The following is a 26,887-nucleotide window of genomic DNA, read 5'->3' on the forward strand; positions in this document are numbered from 1 at the left end:
CGCCAGGTTTTGGCGCCGACGGCGATTGCCATCACGGCGACGAGCTCGCGTTCCCCATTCACTCGCTCTAAACGTTGCTTTCTCTTCACGTTTTATTCAGCGTTATCTTTTTTTGTTTGTTGGTTTGAGCTCATTGTTGCCTTTTCGTTTCATTCCCTTGTGACTTGCCGCTTTTCAAATGTGAGACCCTGGGATGAAGCTCTTGCTGAGATATTTTTTTTTTTATGGCGTTCACCAGGGGAAGCTTTTCTTTCTGGGTCATTTACTGAGATCGCATCTCTCCTCTTCACTATTTTTAAATAAGATCAGCTATTTTAAGCCTGTGAAATTAATGCCACCTCTTGATCAACGTCAAGAATGTGCCAGCGCTAACAAAATCACTGGGCAACAACAACTTACCCCTTTTGCGGTTTTTCTTATCCTTACCATATTTTACTCTGGCTGGAAATGGTAATTGTTTTGTTTCCAGAGAGTTTCAGTCCATCAGGTTAGCAAGTGGTGGAGTGGCAGTTGTCCCAGCTGACGTTGGGCGACTGGTTGGGTACACCCGGGATGATAGTTGCCAGCTAAACACAAGAGAAAATAAAGCTTCGGTACAAGGTCGGCCTAAAAAGATTATTAGGACCCCAGCATGGACTTTAAAATATTATTGTAGTCAGTTGCTTAGCACATCTGCCTCCCAATTTTGCCAAATGGGGTTCAAATCCCGTGTGTGAGTTTCGCCTGCGTGGCTTTCCCTTAAGACTATCACTTGCCCGTAACTGGAAATGAATGGTTGTTTGTTTATGTGGTCTGCGATGGGCTGGCGACCAGTTCTGCGTGTACCCCGGCCCTCGCCAGAGGATTGCTAATCGTTGATCCCAAAATGAATTGGAGATAAATGACATTTTTACAGATTCTCTTGCTACTGTTGTTAAAAACACTTTCCTGGTTTTAATGTGACGTGTGATGCTGGCCTTGAGTTCATATGACTTGACTTTCAAGGGATGCATATCGGCTGCGGTCTTTCACGGTGCATTATTGGAGAGCGCCGCTCGGCGTGCAGTAATTTAATCGGCGGGCTCAGGTAGCGTCCTGGACTTGGCTGACTTTTCTTGGGGATCCGGTTGCACGTTGTCCCTGCGGTCCGTGAGCCTGGTCTAAATGCGGCCACGTCGAGTCCCGCCAGGACGAACCTCTCAAGACTTGCTGGTTGTTCTTGTCTGGAGATGAGGGAACTTGTCTTTCAGTCTTGCACTTTCTCTGTATGGAACAAGGTAACCCAGAAACTGCTTTGGGACTTGTGGTATTATTGTTTTCGTTAAAGAGACATTCTTATGATAAGATGTACTGTAATTTATGGCCTATAAACCGTGACTTTTTTTTGACATGTTTTCAACCCTGCGGTTTATGCTGTGATTGTTTGTTTGTAATTTGTGCATTTTTTTCTAACAGCCGCAAGGGGTCACTCGAGCGGGAAAGATAAGAATGAGACCGGTGGAATATGTGTCCCGAGGAAGTGACTTTTAGTGGCCCTGTTAGCGCTGCACTAGCATTAGCGTTGTGATAGTGTGTCGCTGCTTTGTTACTAGCATGTCTCAGTGATATTTACCGGTAAGTTTTATTTTAACCGGCCCTGTTAACGTTAACGCTAGCGCAGCACTAGTGTTAGCACTAGCATTAGCGCTAGTGTTAAACTCTTTCTGTGTCCCGTCTTTCTTTGTAAATATCTCGTTTCAATGTGGGTTTCAATTTGGGCACTTGTGGCTTTTACACAGCTGCGGCGTATGTATGTACCAAATGGTATTTGCTTTACAAATGTTCTTGGTGAGGGTTGAAACTAGGTGCGCTCTGTAGGCCAGAAATTACGGTATTTTCTTTTTTTTCTGGATTCTGATAAATGTCTTCATTCATTTGAGTGGAACGTTTCTAGTGTCAGGGTAAGTCAGGAACGCTGCACGAAACTCCAAACAACAATCTGTTGAACAATGCTGACCATGCAGTTGCTGGATGTAACCCAGCGGGAGCGTCAGGGGTGTCAGGCTGCCTGTGACAGGCGCAACGGCGGCAAGTGGCTGCCTCGTCTCGGCTGAAGAATGAATTTGGAGGGCAAACAGGAAGGAGGGGCAGCAGCAAAAGATGCACTAATCGGACTGCAGGCAGGCCAGTTCCACATCTTCCGCAGTTATGCATTTGCAATGTGGACATCGCTTGTTTAAATATGCAACGATGCCAGCCATGTTCCCGCATTGAAATGACAAATACATTTAATTTTACAATTGTTGCCCTCTACTACTCATATACAACGATATATATATATTTATTATTGACTCCTATAAATAAATAAAAAAAATTATCTTTTGGAGCATAATTTGATACACTATCGCCGCCATGTTTTAGCATGTGCAAAGCCTTCTGGGAGTGATGACGTACAATGGCTGTCGAAAAATTGTTAAGTTGCAGTTTTCTGTGGAGCTAAGCTAACCACTTGCGAACAACTTATCGTCAGTGAAAGAGTTAAAAATCAATTTCCAGTCAGGCTGGAATGCAAAAAAAAAGTAGGTAAGCGTTCAAAGCTTTTTCCAAAAAGATCAAGTTGAGGAAACGCTGGAAGGAAGCGGTCAGAAGAGGGAGGATGAGGTCGGAAGAGCTGAGCTGCCGGCTGCGTTCTCGTCACTTCAGCTCAGATTCTCTCGTTTTATTCTTTTCTCACAAGGAGCCTAAACGGCCGCGTGACAAGCCAAAACTGAGGAAAATGACAGGACAGACAGGAGGTGCTGGCCACGTAGCACTGTCGCAGAGGCATCGAAAACACAAGTGACAATGAGCAACTCCAGTTTCTTCCCATCTGTCATCTGCATCCTTATTTCTTGCGTCTTCCTCGCTCTCCTCCTTTCCCGGCTCGAAATGAAATGGCTGAACGCCGTTGGTCGCTGCCAGGGCCTGCCAAACACTACCGAGGCACATCTCCGTTTGACGTCACGACCCAGAATGCACTGCGACGAAAAAAAACAATTGTGGGGTGTGTTGAAATTACGATTTGCAAAAATACGGTGCATACATCTGGAAATGACTATCGAAAGTTGGATCTTATCGTTACGTCGCTCAAGTCCAAAGAGATCACCAATACCAAAAACGGAATTGAAAACGGAGTTCACTTGAAGGACAGCTCAAGTTGGCATTCAATTCTTCAAGATAGTTTCAAGTTACTGCACTTTTCACTTGTATTAATGGTGGGATGACAATCATGTTGGTCATTTTAATGATTAGGAATTGTGTCCTTTGTGTAGATTTATCCTAATTCCCGACCTACAGAGCGCACCTGGTTATAAGCCTCACCCAGTACATTTGGAAAGGAAATACCATTTGGTACATACATACGCCACAGCCGTGTAAAAGCCGCAAGTGCCCACATTAAAACCAACGTTGAAACACGAGATATTTACAAAGAAAGATGGTACACAGAGAGTTTAACGCCAGTGCCGCTGCGCTAACGCTAGTGCTGCGCTAACAGGGACAGTTTAAAAAAAAACATTCTGGTAAAAATCACTGAGACACGGCAGTAACATGCTAGCACAGCGCTAACAGGGCTGGACCGGTAAAAGTCACTTCCTCGGCACATATATTTGGTCTCACGCTTACCTTTTCCGCTTGAGTGCCCCCTTACGGCAGTTCGAAAAATTGCACAAATTAACCGCATCATCGCATAAACCACAGGGTTGAAAGGGTGTGAAAAAAGTCACGGTTTATAGGCCGGAAATTACGGTAATTTGGGTTGTTTTATTGGGTCTGGATGCAGTTGAGGCAAAATGGAACTACGCTAGAATGCGTTAACGTTCCTGACAGTACTAGCGTCTGCCGGTTTGGGAAGAAATGCTACTTACAAGCACACCGATTGTAACTACCATGTAGCCGAACTCTTATTGTCACCCAAATGAGTCTTTTCAATAACAATTCATTCATTTTAAAATGCAACTAATCCAACACAGCTTGTCATAAAAGTAATGTCATGAGCAAGGTTTGGCCACTGCCAAGAGGGGCGTGGCCAGGCCACTGCTCTGGGCGGTGACACCTGTCACTGGTCACAGCTGTTTCACATTCGGACTGTAATTAGACGGGCATTAAAGTTGGAGTTTTTGTCACTGGCATTTGCCAGTTCGTTGCCTTGCGTTAGTGAGTTGCATTCACTGCCTGCTTCTATGCGTAAGATAGAGTAACCCTAGTCACAGCGATTCTGTGCCATTTTGTTTAATCCTGTCCTGTTGAGTTTGATAGTTTGACCTATCGTCATCAGACCTTGCTGTATGTCTTTTGGATCCCGCCTCTCTTAGCGTTTCCTCTGTCTTGTCAGACTGCTACAGACTGCTCCGTGTATGACCCAGTTTCCGGAATAAACCACATTGAACATTATGCCTCTGCCTCGAGGTCTTGCATTTGTACCCACCCCCGCGTCGGAGGGTCCTGACGAGTAATTAGGGATGGACCATACGTCCTTGACATAAAATCACCATTCTTTTCAATTAAAAAAAAAAACGAGATATATTTGTTTCCCTCTCATTAAAAAGCAAAAGCAAATGACAAAATTGGCCTTTTAAACACAGCCAATCCTATTTTTTCAATACATTTTAAATGCTTGACAATTTAACATTGTGAATCAACAGAAGTCTTACCTTTCAGATTCTTGTATGATTATGTAACTGCAAAATGAAAATAACATGAAAAAAAGTGTAGGATCCTCACAAAATTGAAGCTTCCACCTGAAAATGTAAACAAAATCCTCCGTACGGTGTATAGCTCTCCAGGTATGTGCAAGTTACGTTGCTTCGCTTGAATAAAGATTTTTGGGCAAGTAAAAATAAAAGTACATTTCAAATTTCAAAATTTTAATTTCAGATTTAGGCCCCATGTTGCATTTTAATGCCAACTCTGGAAACCCTCTCTGGTGGGGCCACTGTCAGATCTTTCCTGTCTGACATTTTTCACTGGTTGGAAACTTCCTTCATGTTGATAGGTGCCCTAATTCTGACGTCACACCACCAAAAGTAGTTTGTTAAAAAGGGATCCTTGGTGGCACTGAGAGAAACCCCCTGAAACGCAGTTTGATAAGCTTTAGCACAGACGCCACGATTGAGATTTAGTGGTGTTGCCATGGAGGCAAAATGTCAAGTGAGTGACGGGAATCAGGTGGGCAAGGCACCAATCCAGGTTTCTCAAAAACCTATTTCTTTTCACAAACAGCAAAGGCAATTAAGAATTATGCAACACGAAACATGAAATTAACAAACCCACAAGTAATAAAGACACACATGGAAAGAAAACGCTCGTCGCTAAGAAGCAGGACGGGACTAAGGAAACGTGAGACCTGACCACAACGCGAAAATGCAGACTGAAGGAAAGGAGGGGCCAAAATAAAGCCAAACTGACGGGAAAACAAGGCAAACCTGGACAAGACGCCGTTGGCTGGAGGGACCCGATTGGTCCATACAAGGGACAAGGTTGACGAGAACAGGCGGAAATGAAAACTTAACGAGCAGGACAACACATGAATGTTGACCCAAAAAAACAACAACAATCAAACATAAACAAAAACAAAAAACTAACATGGCATGACGTAATACAAAAGTCATCCAAAAGGGCGGAGCATGTCACAAGAGCTTCGACCACCATTGACGCAAAGCAGCTTTTGCAGCATCTTTGACAATAATCAGGAATGGAACCCTCAACTTAAGTGCAACGCACAAAGAATTAGGAAAATTGAATAATGGGTGGCGGCACGGTGGATCAGCTGGTAAAGCGTTGGCCTCACAGTTCTGAGGTCCTGGGTTCAATCCCAGACCCGCCTGTGTGGAGTTTGCATGTTCTCACCGTGCCTGCGTGGGTTTCCTCCGGGCACTCCGGTTTCCTCCCACATCCCAAAAATATGCGACATTAATTGGACACTCTAAATTGCCCGTAGGTGTGATTGTGAGTGCGGCTGTTTGTCTCCATGTGCCCTGCGATTGGCTGGCGACCAGTTCAGGGTGTACCCCGCCTCCTGCCCGTTGAGAGTTGGGATAGGCTCCAGCACTCCCTGTGACCCTTGTGAGGATAAGCGGTGAAGAAAATGGATGGATGGATGGATGGATGGATTGATAATGGGTTCTGGGGAAATCAAAGACTTTTACACTGAACATAAATGCTTTTGTGCAATATCACCTCGAGAAAATCTTTGTCCAAAAACGCATACAAGTAAGCATAAAACAGCACAGCTTGATAATTTCTCAACATATCTCAACAAACCTTTGATTTTTTTTTGCTCTGCAATGGCTGACAAGTTTTTGTTAAGAACATCCACCAACAGACCCAAATTTCCAAGAGATTGACACGTTTTCAAAATTCCATCGAAACTCAACTTAAAAAGCACAAAGAAGAGCAGCAGAATAGCTTCCACACGTTGTTTGTTTGTCAATGTTTGATGTGCTTTTTTTTATACCACAAAGATAGCGGCCGTTTGTCACATTGCGACTTTTTTCAAAGGCGTTAAAGATCGCTTATAATCATGTAACATCTGTTCGTGTATAAGTAGAGTTTGAGATGACACACATATCTAGAAATGACGGAAAAATTCTGACCTCAGTGCTGCGTGTGTGACGGTTCATCAATTCAGGGAAGCTTCTATTGTTTGTTTGGCGTGTGTGTTTGAAGCTGCGTATTTAGCGCTCGGACGGTTTGCAAAGTAATCCGGCGCAGTGGCTCCAGCGAACCAAACGAAGGGCGAGTCTTGATGCGCTGTCGTCTGAGGTCACAGCTGTTCACACTGGGCTTGAGCGTTCTCGCCTTTTGCTGTTCCTTGAATCGTGCATGCTCCTAACTCTAATTAAAGGTTACACTGCACAAAATCAAACGTCTTAAGCGTTTTCACACATTTCCAACATCTTCTCACATTGTTTTCCTTCTTTTCTTCCCTTTAATTAGTGATGTTTGACAGCTTTAAATCACATTTTGGGAAATTAAAACAATTTCTAGCACTAACGCCGAGTTTCCACCAAACAATAATAATAATAATAAATAGGGTGGGGCGGCACAGTGGAGCAGCTGGAAAGTGTTGGCCTCACAGTTCAATCCCGTAACCGCGCATGTGGAGTTAGCATGTTCTCGCCCTTACCTGCGTGGGTTTTCCCTGGGCACTCCGGTTTCCTCCCACATCCCCAAAAACATGCACCATTAATTGGAGACTCTAAATTTCCCCTCGGTGTGATTGTGAGTATGGCTGTTTGTCTCTTTGTGCACTGGGATAGGCTCTAGCACTCCCCGCGGCCCTTGTGAGCATAAGCGGCTAAGAAAATGGATGGATGGATAAATAGGGTGACATCGTCCAGTCCTGCACATCAAAAACAAAAGTGTGGCATAATTTAATGCTGACTTTTGCAGACACGGTTTGTGACAAGTCAACGGTGCGGGACTGGACCCAAATGCAGGACTACGAGACGAAGGCATGATGTTAGGCGTAGTTTTATTGACAGCTGAGGTCATACACGGTGTAAGCAGTCCGAGAAGGCGGAGGCAGAACAACGCTAGGCAATAAGCAAAGTCCAAAAACATGAAGCGAGGTCTGATGACTAGTAGGCAAATTTGGAAACATGAACTAAAACGGGACTACAGTGGCACAGAATCGGTGTGACGAGGAAAGCTCACACTACACTTTCTCTCTGTGGTGGCGATTCCTGCCGGCAGTGAACGCACCTCACTCATTCAAGGCAACGAACTGGCAAATGCCAGTGACAAAACTGCAACTTAGATACTTGGTCTAATCACAGTGCCGCATGTGAAACAGCTGTGACCGTTGACAGAGCTAAAACTAAACTAACTGCAGCGCAGCATTGGTCCGTCTAACTTGGACGCGAGGCAGCAACGTCGCCAAGAATGAAATGAAATTTCCTTTCTCAAAAGGCACTTTGCTGTGAACGTTCTGCAGTTGAAGTACAAAAACTCAAATCTGCACTGGCGTCTTTAATATTTGCATTTATTATATCGCCCCAGTTTGTCTTTCTCGGCGGTTAAATATATTTGGTTGCGTTGTTAACGTTGCAAAGCATTTGCAGAGACGGGTTTATTATTCAAATGCGAGGCATCGGCACCGAGACAGTCATGCCTGATGCCACAATCACGCTTTCCGCTCGGAGCAGTTGTGCCGTTACGTAACGCTTGCCTACATGCAGTGCAGTCGCACCAGCGAGGTGTCCTTGTTCTACCGTTGTGTGCTTTTCCTATTCCGTGTTGGAATTGAACCGTAATGACATATTTTCAAGGCAGAGTGTAAAGTAAATGTGTGCTGCATCGCCGCCATAAGCCCCCCCCCCCTCACTTAAAGAATGCCCCCCCCCCCTCCTTTTTTTTTTTGCGCCGATGATGACTCACACTCCAGCACACCCTGCAGAAATCTCCTCTCTCGCGCAGAGGAGAAAGTGAGAGAGGGGAAAAGATGCATTATTTGATGTTGCTCCCAAAGACATAATAATCTGTTTATGTCTCCTGCTCTACCTGTTTTGTCTGCGCCTCTGCGCTTGGTTACGTAAATACTCATCAGTATTCCCGAAATGTTGTTTTTTTTTTTAAACTATTTTAAATGCATACCTAAGCCCTTCAGCATATTATTTTGCATTGGGTATCATATTTTCTCTTGAAGTAACCTGGCTCTCTCTGCAATTACATGTCTTTTTTTTTTTTTTTTTTTTAACGTCGTGTATCAGATTATTAGACGTTGAGAAAACATCACACCCGCCAATGATTCCGCAGCACATCCGGGCTTTCTCGATCCGTCTCCGCGGGCCGCGTGACGTCTGCGGCCTTTCGCTTCTCGAGAAATAGAAAAAGAGCAAAGAGCCCGAGCGTGATTAATAATCATGCTTGCATAGCAGCAAACACAACCGGGCCAGCCTGCCGCCATCTCCAATCGCACGGCCCCACGGGCCCAGCGTTGCATAACGGAGCTGCAAAGTTGCTCATGCACATTCTTAATTGCTTTAATTCATTAAATGTGTGTGTGTGTGGGGGGGGGATGTGTGATTGCAGCTGTGAGGTGAGGTACACACATACACACATACACACACAGACATGCAAGCGTGTGGCAGGATTTCAAACGGTGGCTCTTCTTCTGTCTACAAAGCAATGCTTGATCTTTCTGCCTTGTGCCAGTCTGGATTTTTTGGATTTCGGTCTGGCATTTGCATTTCTCCTCATCTTTTAAGAACAGGCTATTTTTAGCCCGCCGTGTCAAAACCCGGCCGCGTCATCCCGTGCACGCACGTGCGCATCGAAATGATTTTTGCCTGCCCACGAGGCGGGCTTCAGCCACATGTGCCGAAGCCCGGTTCGCGTTCCTCCTCGCCGAATGCGCGCGGCGTTGCGTAACGGCCCCCCGCAACGAGGGCCACCGGACCAGGACGCCGGCCGGTTACCGATCGCCACCCCGCCCCTCTCCCCCCTTTCTTCGTCTTATTCTCTTTTGCCCTGATGGCTTCGTCATATCTTTTCAAAGCACGGCGTACCGATATTGCTGCAGTCATGTTTCAGGCAGTCAGGAAGCTCGTGTTGCCGTCGGCACGCAGCGTGTTTCTCTGCGGTGTTTGTTTGCTGGAGTGCGAAAGCGGGTCAGCGGAGGCCAGCGCAAGAAGAGAGGATGATCTGCCCTTAGTTGTCAGTGTGCTCCACTGTGAACGGAAGATTGTATTGGATGCGCCGCGTGAGCTTGCATTTTCAGCAGGTTCTGCGGAGGCTCAGATGTGCCTCAGCTGATAATGTTTGAGTCTTTTGCGGTTTAATAGTTTCACGTTTGGCTACACTTACAAATGAAGGACTTCCATTGCATGAGCTCAGTATATCTTGCCTGTTGTAAATACTACAGTTGGACCTCGTTGGAAGGGAGTAATAGAAGGAGGGGGTTGTCCTTTATTTCCATTACATTGAATTTTTTTTAAAGGCCATATGCAGATGCAAATATGTTAAAATAGTACAGGACATGTATGAGCGCAGTAGAACAGCGGTGAGGTGTCCTATTGGTGTGTCAGAAGAATTTAAAGTTTAGGTGGGACTGCATCAGGGTTCCGCGCTGAGCCCCTTCCTGTTTGCGGTAGTAATGCATAGGCTTACAGAAGAGGTTAGACTGGAATCCCCTTGGACCATGATGTTTGCAAATGATATTTTGATCTGCAGTGAAAGCAGGGAGATGGAGGCACGCATTGGAAAGGAGAGGAATGAAGATCAGCCGAAGTAAAACAGAATATATGTGCGTGAATGTGAGGGGCGGAGGAGGAGGAGTGAAGCTCCAGGGAGAAGAGATGGTGAGGGTGGACGACTTCAAATGCTTGGGGTCAACAATCCAGAGCAATGGTGAGTGTGGTAAGGAAGTGAAGAAATGGGTCCAAGCCAGGTGGAACAGTTGGCAGAAGGTGTCTGGTGCTCAATGTGACGGTGGCTCTGAAGAAACAACAGGAAGCAGAACTGGAGGTGGCAGAAGTAAAGATGTTGAGGTTCCTGCTCGGAGTGAGCAGTTTGGAAAAGATTAGAAATGAGCTCATTAGAGGGATAGCCAAAGGTGGATGTTTTGGAGACAAGGTTAGAGAGAGCAGACTTTGATGGTTTGGACATGTCCAGAGGCGAAAGAGTGAGTATATTGGTCGAAGGGTGCTGAGGATGGAGCTGCCAGGCAAAAGAATGAGAGAATGACCAAAGAAAAGGTTGATGGATGTTGTGAGGGAAGACATGAGGACAGTGGGTGTTAGAGAGGAAGATGCAAGCGGGTCAAGCTGAAAGAAAAATAAGAAGTTGCACCCATACTTTCTTACCATCCATAATTAATGGTTTGGAGCTTTTTTTCATGGCCTAAAACATCTGGTACAAGTATTACATCCATCCATCCATTTTCTTCGCCGCTTATCCTCACAAGGGTCGCGGGGCGTGCTGGGGGCTGTCCCAGCTGTCAACGGGGAGGAGGCAGGGTGCACCCTGAACTGGTTGCCAACCAATCGCAGGGCACGTGGAGACAAACAGCCCCACTCTCCATCACACCTAGGGGCAATTTAGAGTGTCCAATTAATGTTGCATGTGGGAGGAAACCAGAGTTGAAGTCCCGTAGGTCCGTTTGATCCGATATCCGTGATGTCAGTGTCTGTTATATCGAGATTGGTGTCATCTGTAATGGAAGATAGCATGAGAGGAAGCTAAGAAGTCATTTGGTCACATTATTTTTGTATCCCCTCTAACTGTGATCAGCGAGAAGCAATTGTTAATTTGCTCAAACATCTACCAGCTTTCACAATGTCACCAAAATCCACATTTTGACTTGAATAATTAATGACAGCATAATGAAGCAAAACTTCACAGCAATGTTCGGACCAATTCTCTTGCATCTTTTTTTTTTTTTTCTTTAAGAAAGCTTTTGCCTTAGGGACTGCGAGCAGTGCGACGTCAGACGCTGCCTTTCGCCCAAATAGAGTTGAGACGGGCTCTCGCTTACTCGTGACCTTCTTGAGGACACGCGCAATAAAAAAATGGATTGACAAAATGGATGGAGTATTTCTTTTGCATTTGGCTATAATCTTTTTGCAACGGCTGTCGTGTGTATAGCAGACACGAGTTCTGTATTTCCACTTCCACTGTGCATTATTTGACTGTTAAACAGATTTTCTATGACGGGCCTCCAGTTATTCCTTTTTTTTTGGTTTGACAACAAAGAAAGAGACTGCAAGAGAAATCATTGGTAAAAAGTGATTCGGATGCGATTTTACGACCTTGACTTCATTTGGACCGCAAACTAATCTCTTAATCTGAGAACGGCTGACCTCCCGCATCAAATTGCAGAATGATACGTCGGACATTTTTGGGGTAATCCTGGTCGCAGACAAACCGTGTTGTTAAAAAAAAATAAAAAATCCCTTTGGGGCTTTCGAGGTGATAAATGCATTCTTAGCATCATATATGAATTTCAGAGGTGTGGCCAGGCCAGCAGTTCTTCACCTTTGCCTCATTGACGCCAATTAGGCCAGGGATGTAAGCCTTGTGTGTTGCATTGTGAGTGCCAGTTCATTGTGGTTGACACTGCAGCATTGTGTGACTACGCAAGTGTCTTGTTAGAGTCCTACCCTCATTAGAGCGTTTCTGTGCCGCTGTCCAGTCTTGTTTATGTTTCAAGTTGTGCCTCATAGTTATCAGACTTTGTTTCCGGATTTTTGGACTTTGCCTTTTTGCTACGTGTTTCTTGTGCTTCTGCTTATTTGGATTATTTATCTGTGTATGACCTCTGCCCGAATTAAACTTCCCTCAAAAATCATGTCCCTGCCTCGGAGTCCTGCATTTGTGTCCTACCCCGTGCCGCTTGCTCATGACATGAAGTTATTTCAAGTACAGTAAAGCCTCAGTTCTCGAACGTCCCCGTTTTTGAACAAATCAGTTTTCGAATGAAAATTTTGAGATTTTTTTGCTTCTGTTTTTGAATGAAAATCAGTACTCGAACGGCTGCGATAAAACCCAGAAATATTGCGCACAGCCGAACCGGGTGACCCCTGATGCTATTTGTTGTGAATTCCCACAATGCGCAAAAAAACCCGGAAAGAACATGATGCGCGTGGCGCAAACAACTGACCCACCCACGACTCACTTTTTTATTGTCAATTGAAACGCCCCCTGAAAAAAAATTGAAATAACGCGTGCAGCGCAAGCAGTCGACCCACCAGCGCGCTTTTGTTATTCTGTATAACGCAGCCTCTGTACACAGACGTGTCCCGGTAGTGGCTGTTGTTTTTCTTGTTATCGAGACTATCGTATTAACCCCCAATCATGGCTCCCAAGAAGGCAAGTTGCTTGTTTAAAGTTATTCTGCACTTTTGTTAGTAAAAAAAAGTTTACAAGGCTCGGGCCGTGTCGCTACAGATACGGCAATGCACTCCCAGCCTAGCGTACTCTCCTACTAAAGCTTACATTTTAGGCAAAAATAAATATATTTCTAAAATTATTTCATTATATAAAGTATTTAAAATAAACATGTATTTCTACTATGCAGTTTAATATCAGGAAAAGCTAAAAATAATGCTTTAAAAAGCGTAATTTTTTTAAGCTCGGAACGCATTATTTCTTTTTCCATTCATTCTAATGGGAAAAATCGATTCGGTTTTCAAACAAATCACTTCTCAAACCGTTTTCTGGAACGGATTGTGGTTGAGAACCGGGGCATCACTGCAAATAGAACTTGTAGACAGCTTGCCTTCATTATGTCTGTCGCTGGATGCTTTGAATGACTTGTTTTCTACTGGTGGTATGTTTGGGGTTTTATCCCATCATGGAACAAAACACTGAATTGCCCACGGCGGCACTCTAACGATGACATTCCTCCCCGAGTGCACATGCCGGCACACCATTTGGTCTTGATCTCAAGTACTAGCATGGTTCAGACCCCTTCTTCACTGAAAGACTCCCCCTTTCAAAAAGTGACTCGTCTTTAACTCTGTTGTCTCTTCTCCTCCTGCATTTTCTTTGCTGAGAGGACAGCTGCTGTTTGCACCCTCCAGTTTGGCCCATTGCCTCTTTCTCGTCACACGCCTCTTGATATCGGGCTCAGACGCCGGAGTGTTTGCACTGCACAGGTGTCGGCGGGCAGCGAAAATTTTTAGAACCTCCGCCCAGGCAGGTCGACTAATCGCTAATCACGTTATTGGCATCTCATCTTCTGGTCGGTCCATTTGCAATTTCGCCCATCTGCCGGTCTCGCCAGACTCAAGCTCTCCGAAGCAGCGGAATGTCCAACCAACAAGTCAACATCATTATGCGTCCGGCAGAGGGCAGAGGCACATCTCTGGAAATAGAAAAGTAACAAAGAGCCCATGCGTGATTACACAACAGAGATAATGCAAACAACTCTGGGGAAACAAGAACTTTATTCCTCATACAACACCCACCAAGTTTTCACATTTGTTGCTTTTCATCACTGACGGTGTTGTCATCCCTGCGGCATGACAGCATTTGTCAATACATTACTACAGCGGTGCCCAGACTTTTTTTTTTTACCCCAAGATCAACTTTTCAAGCAGCCAGCCTTTCGTGAGCTATCCACGCCCTAGGGGGGGATGATGATGCTGATGCTCCCAAACCATTTTAAGGTTAATGTTCTTTTGCCTCCTATATTTAAAATACAGAATTAGCTTTTTGTGCACTGTATTGTTTGTGCTTTCATCCTGGATCAGGCTGTGCCAAGGTGGAATTTTGAAATGACACACCATCTCATCCTGCACTTTCTACTTTGGCTTCAGACCAGACCTTTCCCACTCGGAAAAACGAAAATCTCATCCAGTTTAACCACTTTTTCTTCGATTATTCACATACTCCAACAGTCATTGCATCTTAAAACAACAGCATTTCTTTTTTAACTTTTTCCATTAATATCCAAAGTAAACATAACCAGCATGTCTAGCTCATCTTTGCTCTACATTGCCCAGACTGTTGCTAACTAAAACAGTGGTGGTGGACGCTTTAATTCTAAAACACATTGATTGGCTGCCCAAGTACTGTAATATTTGTAATTTTGAGTGTAGGTCTTTAGGAGTGTGGGTGGGGGTGTGTGTGTAAGGTAAACTAGGAAAAAGAGTGTGGCGGCGCAGCTGTCGTTGTTAGAGAAAGTTCCGTGTGCTGCCTAAAAGAAACCAGTACGTATGTGAATTGTGCCATTGGATGGAACAACCAGTCATCCCTCACTCATTGAATCACATTGCAAAATGCCACAAACTGAATAGCTATATGTTATATTTTCAATTTGCATTGGATTATTATTTTTTTTTTTGTGCGCAACGCAGAATATCTGCGAAGAGACTGCATCAGCGGTGAACATTGGCTGTGTTTTTTTTTTTGCATGGTGTCCCGCGATCGACCAAGACTGCCTCGCGGTCGACGCATTGAGCACCCCATTGAGCATTACCACAAGCGCTTGAACATATTTTGCCAAAAATGAGATCAATAGCAGGGTGAAATACAAAATATCCAAGTCGATCTGCTAATCCAGTAAAATCACAAGTGAAAAAGAATCTTTGAAGAAGCAGAGGAATATTTAATCTTCTCCTGACTGACAACAAGCTAAAATGTGAAGTATGTAGCACAAGATGAGATGAGACCAGATGGCTTGTCGATGGGAAAACGTGCTTGGTTATTGCTGATTACGTGGAATGTTAATTTTTCTGCAGTTAATCATCCTGCATGTGCAGAAATCAAAGTCCTTGGCGCATGTGGACGAGGAAGACCGACTACATTGACATTTGTGAAGCGGGAACCTTCGACTCCACACTATTTATGATAGTGTTATGATATCATATATTTATAATAATGGTAGACCTACTGAGTCTCAAACCAACAAGCCGCTTCCTGAAAAACTGAGCGTTTCAAATTTATTTAGTCTCAATTTTTACAGTTCGTCATCTCATTTTTCCACTTCATTTTATGAAGTTGTTGCGGACTAGTTTTGCCCTGGAATGGATTATCACTCTTTCCCTTTTCTTGTATAGGAAAAACTTTTTTTTTTTTTTTTGACGCAGAGGGTAACGTGCTCCGGAGAGAATTTACTGTACAAATGGGAAGTCGCGGCGCTTTTAGTGCGGCGGCGACGTCTGCACCGGAAGTGACCTGCCGCGGTTCGACTTGTGAATTGGAAGCAGCAGTTGGCGTCGTCCCAGATGGAAAGGCGAGGGATCTCTTTTCTCTTGTGACTGCGCCAAACTTCCTGTGGGGCAAAAGCTTTCCTCTTTATCTCCCCCTCCTCGGCACCACCTGCCTCCCCTTATGTAAAGGATTTATTTTCCCCACACTTGAACTGTGTAATTGTGACTCATCGCGATCACTCCAAACGAACATTTTCCCCTCTTTTCCATGCCCGTCGTCATCCGGACCGCGGCAAACGTGTACAGTTCAGCTCATGTCAAATCCGCGTTCCACACTCCTGTTCAGAAACGTGAAGGAATGCAAAGCCGAGATGCGCCGACGAAGTTTCGGGTTTGCCATCTGGACCGCACACTAATTTGGCACCAGCTGTGAATCAGCGGAAAAAGCAACGGAGAGCCGCCATCCGCCGCATCCAGTTGCTCGGTCCTGGGGGAAGGCGCAACATACTGGAAGTCTTCGGCTTTGGCACGCCATCAAAGCGGGAGAACGACCGCCGCTGTCGATGGGGAAATGAGCATCCGGCGGCTCCGTATCGCCCGTCCACGTCGGCCGCAAAGGGGCTAATCAAGTTTTTGGAGGGTTTTCCAAATTATTGTCATTATTAGGATTACTAGCGAAATACAAACAATGAAGTCTGGTACGACACTTTGGATCATCACACGTTGCCTACCTTCGAATTATCCCCCTGAATATTTCATAGGTCAGTGATTCGGAATCAGCAAAGAGGTTGTGATAACACTGGATCAGAACAAATAGGACAGCGTGTGTGTGTACGTGTGTGTGTTTGTAATAATCAGCTTATGTGGTTGTGGCCCAAACAGGCGGCTTTGCTGTGAATGAATTTGATCACGACGTGTTTCGGAGGCTGTCTTTCTCGCTGGCCTCCGAGATGTGACTGAGCTCGTGGTGACAGTAGGAGGGAAAATTTGGTTGCTCCTTTTTTACTCTCCAAATCAATGATGAGTTTTTCTTACAACAAACAGTAATATTTGACATTTCACATTTGACCTATTTACAACATTTTGAGACACTGAAAGAGGCTTTACAATGTCACGCATTATTCAGTCACTCCTCAGTCTCGCCCTGGTGGTGGTGAGATGCTTGTGTGGCTAGAGCTGGCCTGCAGGGGGCAGTCTGATGGAAGCGTGGCTGCCATTCTGCACCTACAGTCCCTCCGACCACCACTAAACATCCAGCCGGATTCATTCGTAGGTAATGGTGATTGAGCGTCTTTCCCAGGAATACGGCAACAAAATGTGCTTGTGGGGGGTACAAACCGGTGACCCTCCCGTTGGATTACAAACTCACATCCTCTGCGTCGCCCCACACACAACTAAATAATGACATTCAAAAATGGTGTCCTTTCCAGCAACACACTGTTGAATAGTACGGCAGGTTTCTGTATTCTTGACATCTGCCTGGGCCAATCGCTTTGTAGTCTGACCTATGGAACGATCTCATTTATTATTCATTTGTCGTGTGCCACATTCTACTAACCTTTTGGTGATGAATGGAAAATATGATTGAATATCTTGTTGAGCATTGTAGAGAGCTCGTGCACCTACGTCCGCGAAATCACGTGACTGCCAATATTGCTGGTCAAGCAAAGCATTGTTCGATGTTAAGTTGGTTGGAGACGACATGAAACTATGTCTTATAGCACGATGCCCAGAGTCTTGTCCGATACCGTTAGACATTTAGAAGGTGAAAATAAACAAAGATACATGGAGAAATTAGATAAACTTGGCATAGAGGACCGGTATTTCATGCCAAAGTCGATGTTTTCGCCGATAAGAATTTGAACTGTTAATTCGCTTCTGCTTGTCTTGGATAAGTGGATCTACACATGGATCTGGTGAGTAAGTTGGCGAGATTTACACAGAAAAGTTTGAAAGCGTATAAGAGTCCGGATGCATACAAATACTTAGTTGCTTGATTTTATCTCAATCAGGAATAAATCCCATATAGTAATGGGTTGACGGCTTGTGAACGCGGAAGACTGTTCGGTGACATGTTAACCTTTGCCAGAATCCATCGATGTTTTTAGATGGTATTCAGTACAAATACCAATATCTAAATAAATGACCCCTGGTTTTAGAGAAACTCTCATTCATTAACTATGATTGGGAAAAAAAAAAAAAGAGGACGGAGTCATCTCCACGGAACGTACACGGAAGCGATTGCAGGCACACTTAACCTCCGTAAACCTCTGCAATATACATTGTTCTCAAATGAGCCAAATTGGCATTATAAATACTTTTTGTTAATTTGAGATTGAGAAGAACAACTCCTACGTGAAATGAAACAATCACTACACAGGCGTGTGCGTATTTTGGTTGGGCAACATCCATCATGTGTAATTGCTGAAATCCATCGATTATTTTCTGGTCTTTTCAGCTGGTATTCCATAGAATGATCTCTTTGAATATCTGCCTCATCTGTTGTGACAACCGACAGCACAACAGGTCTCGGGCAAAATCTGCTCTGGTTCAACGGCTCCCGCAGTGGAGAGCAGCTAGGTTTGACCGGCAATATGGCGGCGAGCAAACTGTGATGTCGCGTGCACGAGCGCCATAGAAAGAGCGGTGTCATATTTATTTGTGCATTTGTTCCTTGTCCAAAAAGAAAAAAAAAACGTTCTCACCAACACAAAGTTGTTTGTCAAATGGGTTTTATGGCTCCGGCCACCGGCCACCATGAAAGCTCACAGAGGTGATACAGTTTCACTCCGAGTTGAGTTTATCCCACGTCGAGGGTATGAAGATCGTGGAAGCAGAAGCTCGGCCTGCGAGTCCAGTTGAGGATGAGTAATCTTGCTGGAGTGTGGGCAGCAGTGCAGCAGTGGGCTCGCGTCGTTTGCTTGGCTGCACAAGCAATCATCAACAGTTCTCCGCGGACCTTCTGTCAGCAAAAGGGTCACGGCAGTAAAAAGAAATGAATACACGCGGCCGTTCACCTTCCCGTCGTATCGAAGATCGGAGATTTGATCTTCTTCGTGCTGTATCACATTTGTTCTACTCAGGTATTTGGTAGGCAACTGTAAAACGGAGTGTACTGTATATAAATCCTTCTCCCCTTTGTAGCAGTCTGTGGTGGCTCAGTGAATCACTGTTTAGTTTCCTTTATGAAGGCAAAGTCTCATCTGACATCTTGCTGTTGGTTCAGTGGATTATCAGATTTGCCGTCCTCTCGCTGGAGACCCGCACATGCAGTCTGTTTTTCAAATCAGTCGGGCGATTTCAACTTCCCACTGTTGTGTTTATCGTTTATGCTCCGTTCCCGCGCCTTCCTTTCGATTGTCCGTTCTGGTCCAGGCTTCTTATAGTGGCGGCAGAGGCCACATGATCACGATCCGCTTTTGTTCTTCCTCGGCGAACGCTTCAGCAGCTCCTGTTCTTTTGCCTCCGACGGCAAAAGTTGAAGTGTGATGAGGTGGTAAAACATCAGGAGGCAGCTGGTGCGCCCGCTGGCTCGAAGAGGTCACACCCCGCCTATAGCGGCGCCGGCTACATCCAAAGAAAATCGGCCAAGGAGAGGTAGCATGTTCCTGCTACGCCGCGATATTTATCTGCCACGTTCTCGTACTTGCGACGGGCCGCTGCGTAGCTTGACAGGAAATCCTGCTCTCACCCCGTTTTTCATTGAACGATCGTGAATCTGTTTGCTCGCTTCATGCTGTTACTTTATCTGCCTTGATTTTTGTTGTTTGTTAGTTGTATGTGTTGACTTTCGAGAGTTACAACGTCCATCAAGATTGCACTGAAAGTGTGCGTTTGTTTTTTATCCCTGCGGATGGCGCTATTAACTGTAATAAACCAAAGCTGTCATCTCAGTCTGACCCGGGTTGCACTTTCAGATTCAGACCAGGTCTATCCCTGAAGTCATGCTTGATATGGATTTTGTTCTGTGTTATTAATCAACAAATTAGAGAGAGAGAGCAATTAGAGAGCAATGGAGAGTGTGGTAAGGAAGTGAAGAAACGGGTCCAAGCCGGGTGGAACAGTTGGCAGAAGGTGTCTGGTGTTCTATGTGACAGAAGAGTCTCCGCTAGGATGAAGGACAAAGTTTATAAAACAGTGGTGAGGTGGTGATGTACGGATTAGAGACGGTGGCACTGAAGGAACAACAGGAAGCAGAACCGGAGGTAGCAGAAATGAAGATGTTGAGGTTCTCGCTTGGTGTGAGCAGGTTGGATAGGATTAGAAATGAGCTCCTTAGATGGACAGCCAAAGCTGGATGTTTAGGAGACAAAATTCGAGAGAGCAGACTTAGATGGTTTGGACATGTCCAGAGGCGAGAGAGTGACTATGTTGGTAGAACGGTGCTGAGGATGGAGCTCCCAGGCCAACGAGGGAGAGGAAGACCAAAGAAAAGGTTGATGGATGTGGTGAGGGAGGACATGAGGACAGTGGGTGTGAGAGAGGAAGATGGATGAGATAGGCTTAGACGGAAAAAGATGACACCCTGTGGTGACCCCTATTGGGACAAGCCGAAAAGAAAAGAAGAAGAAGAAATTTTTAATCAACAAATTCAAGTTCCAGATTTAAACCTTTCCTCAAGGGAACAAAATAATACCGGTGATCCATTTTTGAGTCTTGTCTTCCTGTGTAACTCTGAAGCAGCCAGTTTAGTTGATATACACGCACACACAAACACACACACACGGACAGCGAAGCATTAGTGGAGTGTTAGCATCTGTGGCTGCACACCCAGGCCTAAGCTGCAGGGGTTATGTAACTCACTCTGCCATTTCCAATGATCTGAAAGCACAAGTGACTGTTGACTGTTGCGGACTTGACTGCCGCGTCTGGCCTGGCGCTGTACGCTGCGGAGTCAGCGCTTAGATGTGGCTAAAGACTGCATGTCTTCTGTATTAGCGAATGCGCCCGTGGAGACCTTGTCGACGGAGAGCCGGCTCGCCATCTGAAGACCCTGTGCGACCCGCTTGAAACTGTCCTGTGCATGCTTCGAGATATCTCAGATGAATTGTAGCACACACACACCGCGACTGCCGAGATTTGCCTTCAGTGTCTTAATTAGAATAGAAGTTAAAAGTTTACAAGTGAATCAATACCTGTGTTTGAAGTTCGTGTATCTCTTCTTATCACAAAACCACCCCTTCTTCTTCTTCTTTTTCTTTCAGTTTGTCCCGTTAGGGGTCGCCACAGCATGTCATCATTTTCCATCTAAGCCTATCTCGTGCATCTTCTTCTCTAACACCCCCTGTTCTCATGTCCTCCCTCAAAACATCCATCAACCTTTTCTTTGGTCTTCCTCTCCCTCTTTTGCCAGCTCCATCCTCAGCACCCTTCTAGCCAATATACTCACTTTCTCGCCTCTGGACATGTCCAAACCATCGAAGTCTGCTCTTGCTAACCTTGTCTCCAAAACACCCAATTTTGGCTGTCCCTCCAATGAGCTCATTTCTAATCCTATCCAACCTGCTCACTCCAACCGAGAACCTCAACATCTTTATTTTTGCCACCTCCAGTTCCACTTCCTGTTGTTTCTTCAGTTCCACCGTCTCTAATCCGTACATCACGACCGGCCTCACCAATGTTTTATAAACTTTCCCCTTCATCCTGGCAGATACTCTTCTGTCATATAGAAAACCAGACACCTTTCGCCACCCCTGTTTGGGTCATTTCAAATACACACATGGCAGCACAGTGGAAGACCAGTTAGAGCATCTGAATCACAGTTCTGTGGACCTGGGTTCAAATTCCGGCCCCGCCTGTCTGGCGTTTGCATGTTCTCCCTGTGCTGCGTGGGTTTTCTCCTGGCACTCCGGTTTCTTCCCACATCCCAAAAACATTTATTCATTGGAGACTCTAAATTGCCCCGAGGGATGATCGTGTGTGCAACTGTTGTCTGTCCCTGCGATTGACTGGCGACCAGTTGAGGGTGTATCTTGCCGAAAGATAGCTGAGATGGGCTCCAGCGACCCGTGTGAGGAGAAGCGCTTCAGATAATGGATGGATGGATGGATGGAAATACACACACATGCGCACACACAAAATCAGCTCTGGGCAGGATTATTGGCCTTTTATACGCACGATGCATATTGAACACAACAGGGGATGAAAGCGAGAGCCAAAGCGTGTGTAATGAGGTTCCCCTCGCTTGCCTGTGATTATGTGTACTGAGCTTTCCCAGCGACTGAAGATCAGAGGAGTCCGGAATCAGGGTGGCAAAAGCCCTCCCGAGTTTATTAGCCGTTGCAATAATTAGAGAATCCGAACCTCATTTTGATGACCAAAATTGATGGTGCGCCTTTGAATCAGCTGAGATTCAGAAGCAGCAGAGACATTTGACACATTGCCTTTTCCAAACTTTTACATTGCTTTGCCTCTCTACGAACTCGAGTCTCAGCATTGCAGCCATTTGAATCTTCCTCCGGAGGGAATTTGATTTGAATACTGCCGGCGCACGCGTTGGGAAAACGGTCGCGTCTCCAGAAGGCCGAGCGCTGTGAGGATTCATTGCGCACGTCGCCACAATGACGACGCCGTCTGCTCGTGGAAAATGCTCGCTTCAGAAGCCGGCCCGCATGAGAGATGACAAGCTGTCTGCTGAGGCGCTGTGGAATTCGCCGTCATTTAGTTTCAATTTAATGGCGCCTTGTAGTGTACACATGGGTACTTTTTGATTAGGTTGTTGTTGGTGAGCTCTTTCTAATCCCCCTGGGTTGCAGAAACATCTGCCAGCATAACAATCGTGTTTTGCATTCAAGTTGAATTTCATTCAGGTTAACAATGATGATTTTTCATTCCCCCAATCTTGAGCCTTTATCCTAAAAGGCGCATCAAAATGAGCTTTGCTTTTTTTTTTCATCTGAAATAATTAACCATGCATTCTTCAAATTGCCTGAGGAGAAATTCATCAAGAATCCGGAACATTAAAGGGTTAAAATCTTGTTCATCCTCCCGCCCGGTTCTCTGACTTTCCCCGTTTTATTAAATGTAGGCGCAACTCAGAGGGCAAAAGGAGGAACAGACAGATGCAGCAATGTGTTTCCCGTTCAAATTGAATTAAATTTGTGCGCGTGGGTGCCTAAAAGCATCTGATGCCGACACCAACCAAGGAAGTCGTCAACCGATATTGAAAGCGAGGCTGATTTGTGTTGTGAAAAGAAGTTACTCAATGATTGATGGCCGGTGATGCAGTACATACTATATTATACATAATATACATGTCCCAAAAAAATAATTTTCAAAAGAAACATGCAGCGTTTTCATTTTGCATCGTGTCGCCCTTCATTTGCGAATATTTCACATTACCCTCGTGCCTCATTCTCTCTGGAAGCTTCTGTTTTCGGAAGCAGTGTGATATTTTCTTCTCTCCACTCGTAGGAGACCGAGATCAGCGCCAAGAGGAAGGAGTGTCAAGCGCTTGAGGCGGAGGTGAAGAGAAAAAATCAGACATGCCAGACTTTGGTAAGTGCTTGGAGAATGCAACGCAGCCGCACAATAAAAGAACACAGGAAAAACAAAACAAAAGAAAAAGCGATTTAAGCCCTTGAAATATCCCCCTGTAATGTCAGATAGCGATGGCAAATTACCGTAATTTCCGGCCTACGGAGCGCACCTGCTTATAAGCCTCACCCAGTACTTTTGTAAAGGAAATATCGTTTGGTACATGCATAAGCTGCACCTGTGTAAAAGCTGCGAGTGCCCACATTGAAACACGAGATATTTACAAAGAAAGACGGTACACAGAAAGAGTTTTCAAAGTTTTAATACCTTAGCTTAGTTTACCATAGCAACAACACGGTAAGATGAAAAGGGCTGTTAAAAGATCTTACCGGTACAAAAAAAAAAACAGCCGTGGGAGCTACACAGTAGCAACACGGTAGTACAGCACTAACAGGGCCGGTTAAAAAAAAAAACAAAAAACCCTAAATCACTGAGACACAGGAGTAACACAGCAGCAACACACTAGTACGGCGCTAATGCTAGCGCAGAGCTAATAGGGCCAGTTTAAAAAAAACATACCAGTAAAAATCACTGAGACACAGCAGTAACACAGCAGCAAGATGCTAGCGCGGTGCTCACAGGGCCGGTTTAAAAAAAACATACCGGTAAAAATCACTGAGACACAGCAACACACTAGCACAGCGCTAACAGGACCGTTAAAAAAAAACATACAGGTAAAAGTCACTTCCTCGCCACATTGATTCCACCGTCTCACTCTTCCCTTTTCCGCTCGCATGCCCCCTTGTGGCCGTTAGAAAAAATGCACAAAATAGCCGCATCACCGTATAAGCCGCAGGGTCGAAAGCATGTGAAAAACGTTGCGAGCCGTACGCATTGTGTACTTCTCTTTTCTGATAAGTTAATAGAACTGAGTGCTCGTTATTGATGCCAGAACAACACCGGATGCTGAACACTAGTCCGTGACCTACATACATATTTTACCCGGTATGTTCATGTACCAGGTAAAATATGTATCCTTGAGCTGGGGAACGATGATTTGTAAACAAACCACAGCTCTATTTTGTTCCACAACAAAACGTAATGCTTTCTTATTTGTCCTTTGCGTCATATTTGCACAATGTTCTTCCTGAAATGTGCTTTGTGATAGAATCCTGCTATTGAAAAAAAAAAGTAAAAAAAAGTATAATCTTTCAGTTCATGCTCCAGTTTGCATTTTATACTTGGCAGAGGCAATACGAGGGGTAGGTTGCATTAACAACATATCCAGTACACACATTGTACAAGTTTGTCCCCGTTATACCACATTTGATCAAAACTCAGTATCATTTTCTTTTTTTTTTATATACTTCAGCTCCTGTAATGTAATTATGTAGGCGTGCCTAATTGAATGTCTGTATATGGACAGTTACATAATGTCAACTTTTCATTTTGATTTTAGTTAATTGCTTTGAATGTGGCTTTGAAAACTGTTTTCCATCGCAACACGATAACCAACACAATGCGATCTTGAGGTTTTCACCTCTGCAGTTACGTCGCTCCCACAAGACAGATAGATGCAGAATATTTTCTCTTATTATTATTTTATATCACGCTGTGGATTTAGGGCGAGACACTTTATGTTCTAGCTTAAGTGTGAATGCGACTAACTGCTGCTTCATTGCTCCAATGGTGGATCTTAAAGTTGGCTCCCAACAGCCCAGCGGTCGCCCAGTTGAGTTCGCTGCTGTTATTTACTTTTTACACGGTAGAAGTCCGCGTTCAGAATGAGAAAACATTCAGATGGGGGGGGGGGGAGCATCCGTTTTGTATAACAGATTGATTGAAAAAGATCCGAGAGAGAAAGAAAGTACCCGGGAGGACATTCAGCAGTCGTGTCATGAAATAACATTTGATGGCTTCCTCACAAAATGCCACAAAATCAACATTCCATTAGGAGTTGGTTGCTCTTCTCACACTCCCAGCCCACAGCTGCACTTCCCCTCCCGCCCGTTGTCAGCCCACCGAGGCAAGGCGGAACCCCCTCAAGGCCGCCGTGTCCCCAAATGGCACGAGGGCGGTGCTTGGCTCCTTCTACGTGCACACGACAAACAAACAAACAAACACAAACGACGCCACTGACAGCAAAGTCGCTTCCTCTTTAGTGCAAATTCTATCTTTTACCCGCAGGACTTTCTGCCGACCCCTCATTGTAAAAAGTCGCTCAGCTTATTGACGTTCGTTGGCAGTTTGCAGCATTTACTTCAAGATAGGGTGAAAAGAATTTTTGGGCAAGTGTGACGATGTGTGTCATGAATTCCGGCAAGTAGCGATACCGCGTCTGTTGAGAGAAGTTCCATTTTGTGCGTACACGTCGTCTGCGCGAACCAGACTTAACACAAGCGCCGCCATCTGCTCCCTCCACCCTGCTGGGATATCGAGTCTGGAACAACCATGGCAACAAGCGTCAACTCCGCAAGCGCGTGGCGTCTCGGCGCTCATCGAAGATCAGCAGAGGCCGGCGGCAGGGAGTCAAGAAGGCGAGGGCGAGGCCTGCAGTCTCGTTCCTCTCGGCTTCCGCGGCGAGCTGTTTGCAAACACGGCGCCCTGCGTCAAACGTGTGATTGGCAGGTCTTCTATATACTGGACGCATCCTCGCAAGCTGCCTCCAACTGACGATTCCCTCTGAGGATTTTATGTCCGTCAGACTTGAACAAGCGCTGTAATACCCATTTCCACTTTATCTTGGGCACAGTTTCTGGAGAAATTGCTTGTGAATGGTGAACGAAAACACGCGGAATGATGTGGAATAATGTTGTAGGACACGGAATAACATTGAGTGATCCGCAAGGAGGTGGAATGAGCACAGTTGGAAAGGTTTGAGCTGGTCAAGAAATGTGGAAATTGTCATGAGCAAGGCCACAGCTGTGTCACATGAGGCACTGTGGTTAGAAAATGTATTTAAGTTGGAGTTTTGGCACTGGTTTTTGCCAGTTTGTTGAGTATGCGCCATTGTAGTCCAGTCACACTTCTGGTTATGCTCTTTACTTGACTCGTAGTTATCGGACATTGTTTCTGGTGTCTTGAATCCTGCCCTCTTGGACTGTGTTGTGGTGCACAACTTTCCTTTACAATAAAGCCCACTGAACATCATGTCCTGAATGATCACGGTGTCACGTTGAAATTAAAACAATCACACCAGAGCAAACAGGATAATATAACTAGCAAGTCATAAAATAATGATTGAAGAAATAATTGACATACAAACATGCACTTTAAAGGGCCACTGTCATGAAATGGATGATTTTTAGTATGTTATTAATGAAAAAACGGCAGCCAGTATGATCCCATGCCTTTTTTCACCACAAAACATGATTGTGACGTATATGGCTTTTTGTAACTCCCGCCATGAAAATCCTTTCAAGGGATTTGTTTTCAAGAAGAAGCAGAAAATGATGTACGGGGCAGGAGCGCCCTCAAGCGGACTCGTTTGTTTCTATTACTTTCACCTGCGGGAAGGTAGCTTGTTGTTCCTTCGCGATAGCCAAAATGCCGGCTTGTTGCATTGCTGGATATTGCTCGAACACTCGGGAGGATGGATTTACCCTTCATAAGTTTCCAAGAGGCCCGGTTCGTCGTGAAAAATGGATTGCACAGGTGCAAAGGACGAGAGCTTGGTGGGTTCCAAATTACAGGTCGGTGTGTATACAGCTACTAAAAAAATAATAGTTTGGGGGGGACCACGTAATCCGTCTCTCATAGCATAACAAAAGATCCGCATACGTATGACAGGGGTGCTAAATGTATTGATAGGCGCTTCG

The 26,887-nt window shown here is 45.1% G+C and overlaps 1 protein-coding gene across 3 annotated transcripts in view; it reads left to right on the forward strand.

Annotated features, from left to right (window-relative positions):
• LOC133499094 (peripheral-type benzodiazepine receptor-associated protein 1-like) overlaps positions 1 to 26,887 on the forward strand; it is a 58,324-nt gene that overhangs the window by 26,346 nt on the left and 5,091 nt on the right. For all 3 annotated transcript variants that reach the window (XM_061816651.1, XM_061816650.1, XM_061816653.1), the window contains one exon: positions 23,007 to 23,090. In XM_061816651.1, the coding sequence (XP_061672635.1) occupies positions 23,007 to 23,090 (84 nt within the window). The remainder of the gene's footprint in view (positions 1 to 23,006; positions 23,091 to 26,887) is intronic.

This window comes from Syngnathoides biaculeatus, chromosome 4 (assembly GCF_019802595.1).
Source record: "Syngnathoides biaculeatus isolate LvHL_M chromosome 4, ASM1980259v1, whole genome shotgun sequence".
Classification (NCBI taxonomy): domain Eukaryota; kingdom Metazoa; phylum Chordata; class Actinopteri; order Syngnathiformes; family Syngnathidae; genus Syngnathoides; species Syngnathoides biaculeatus.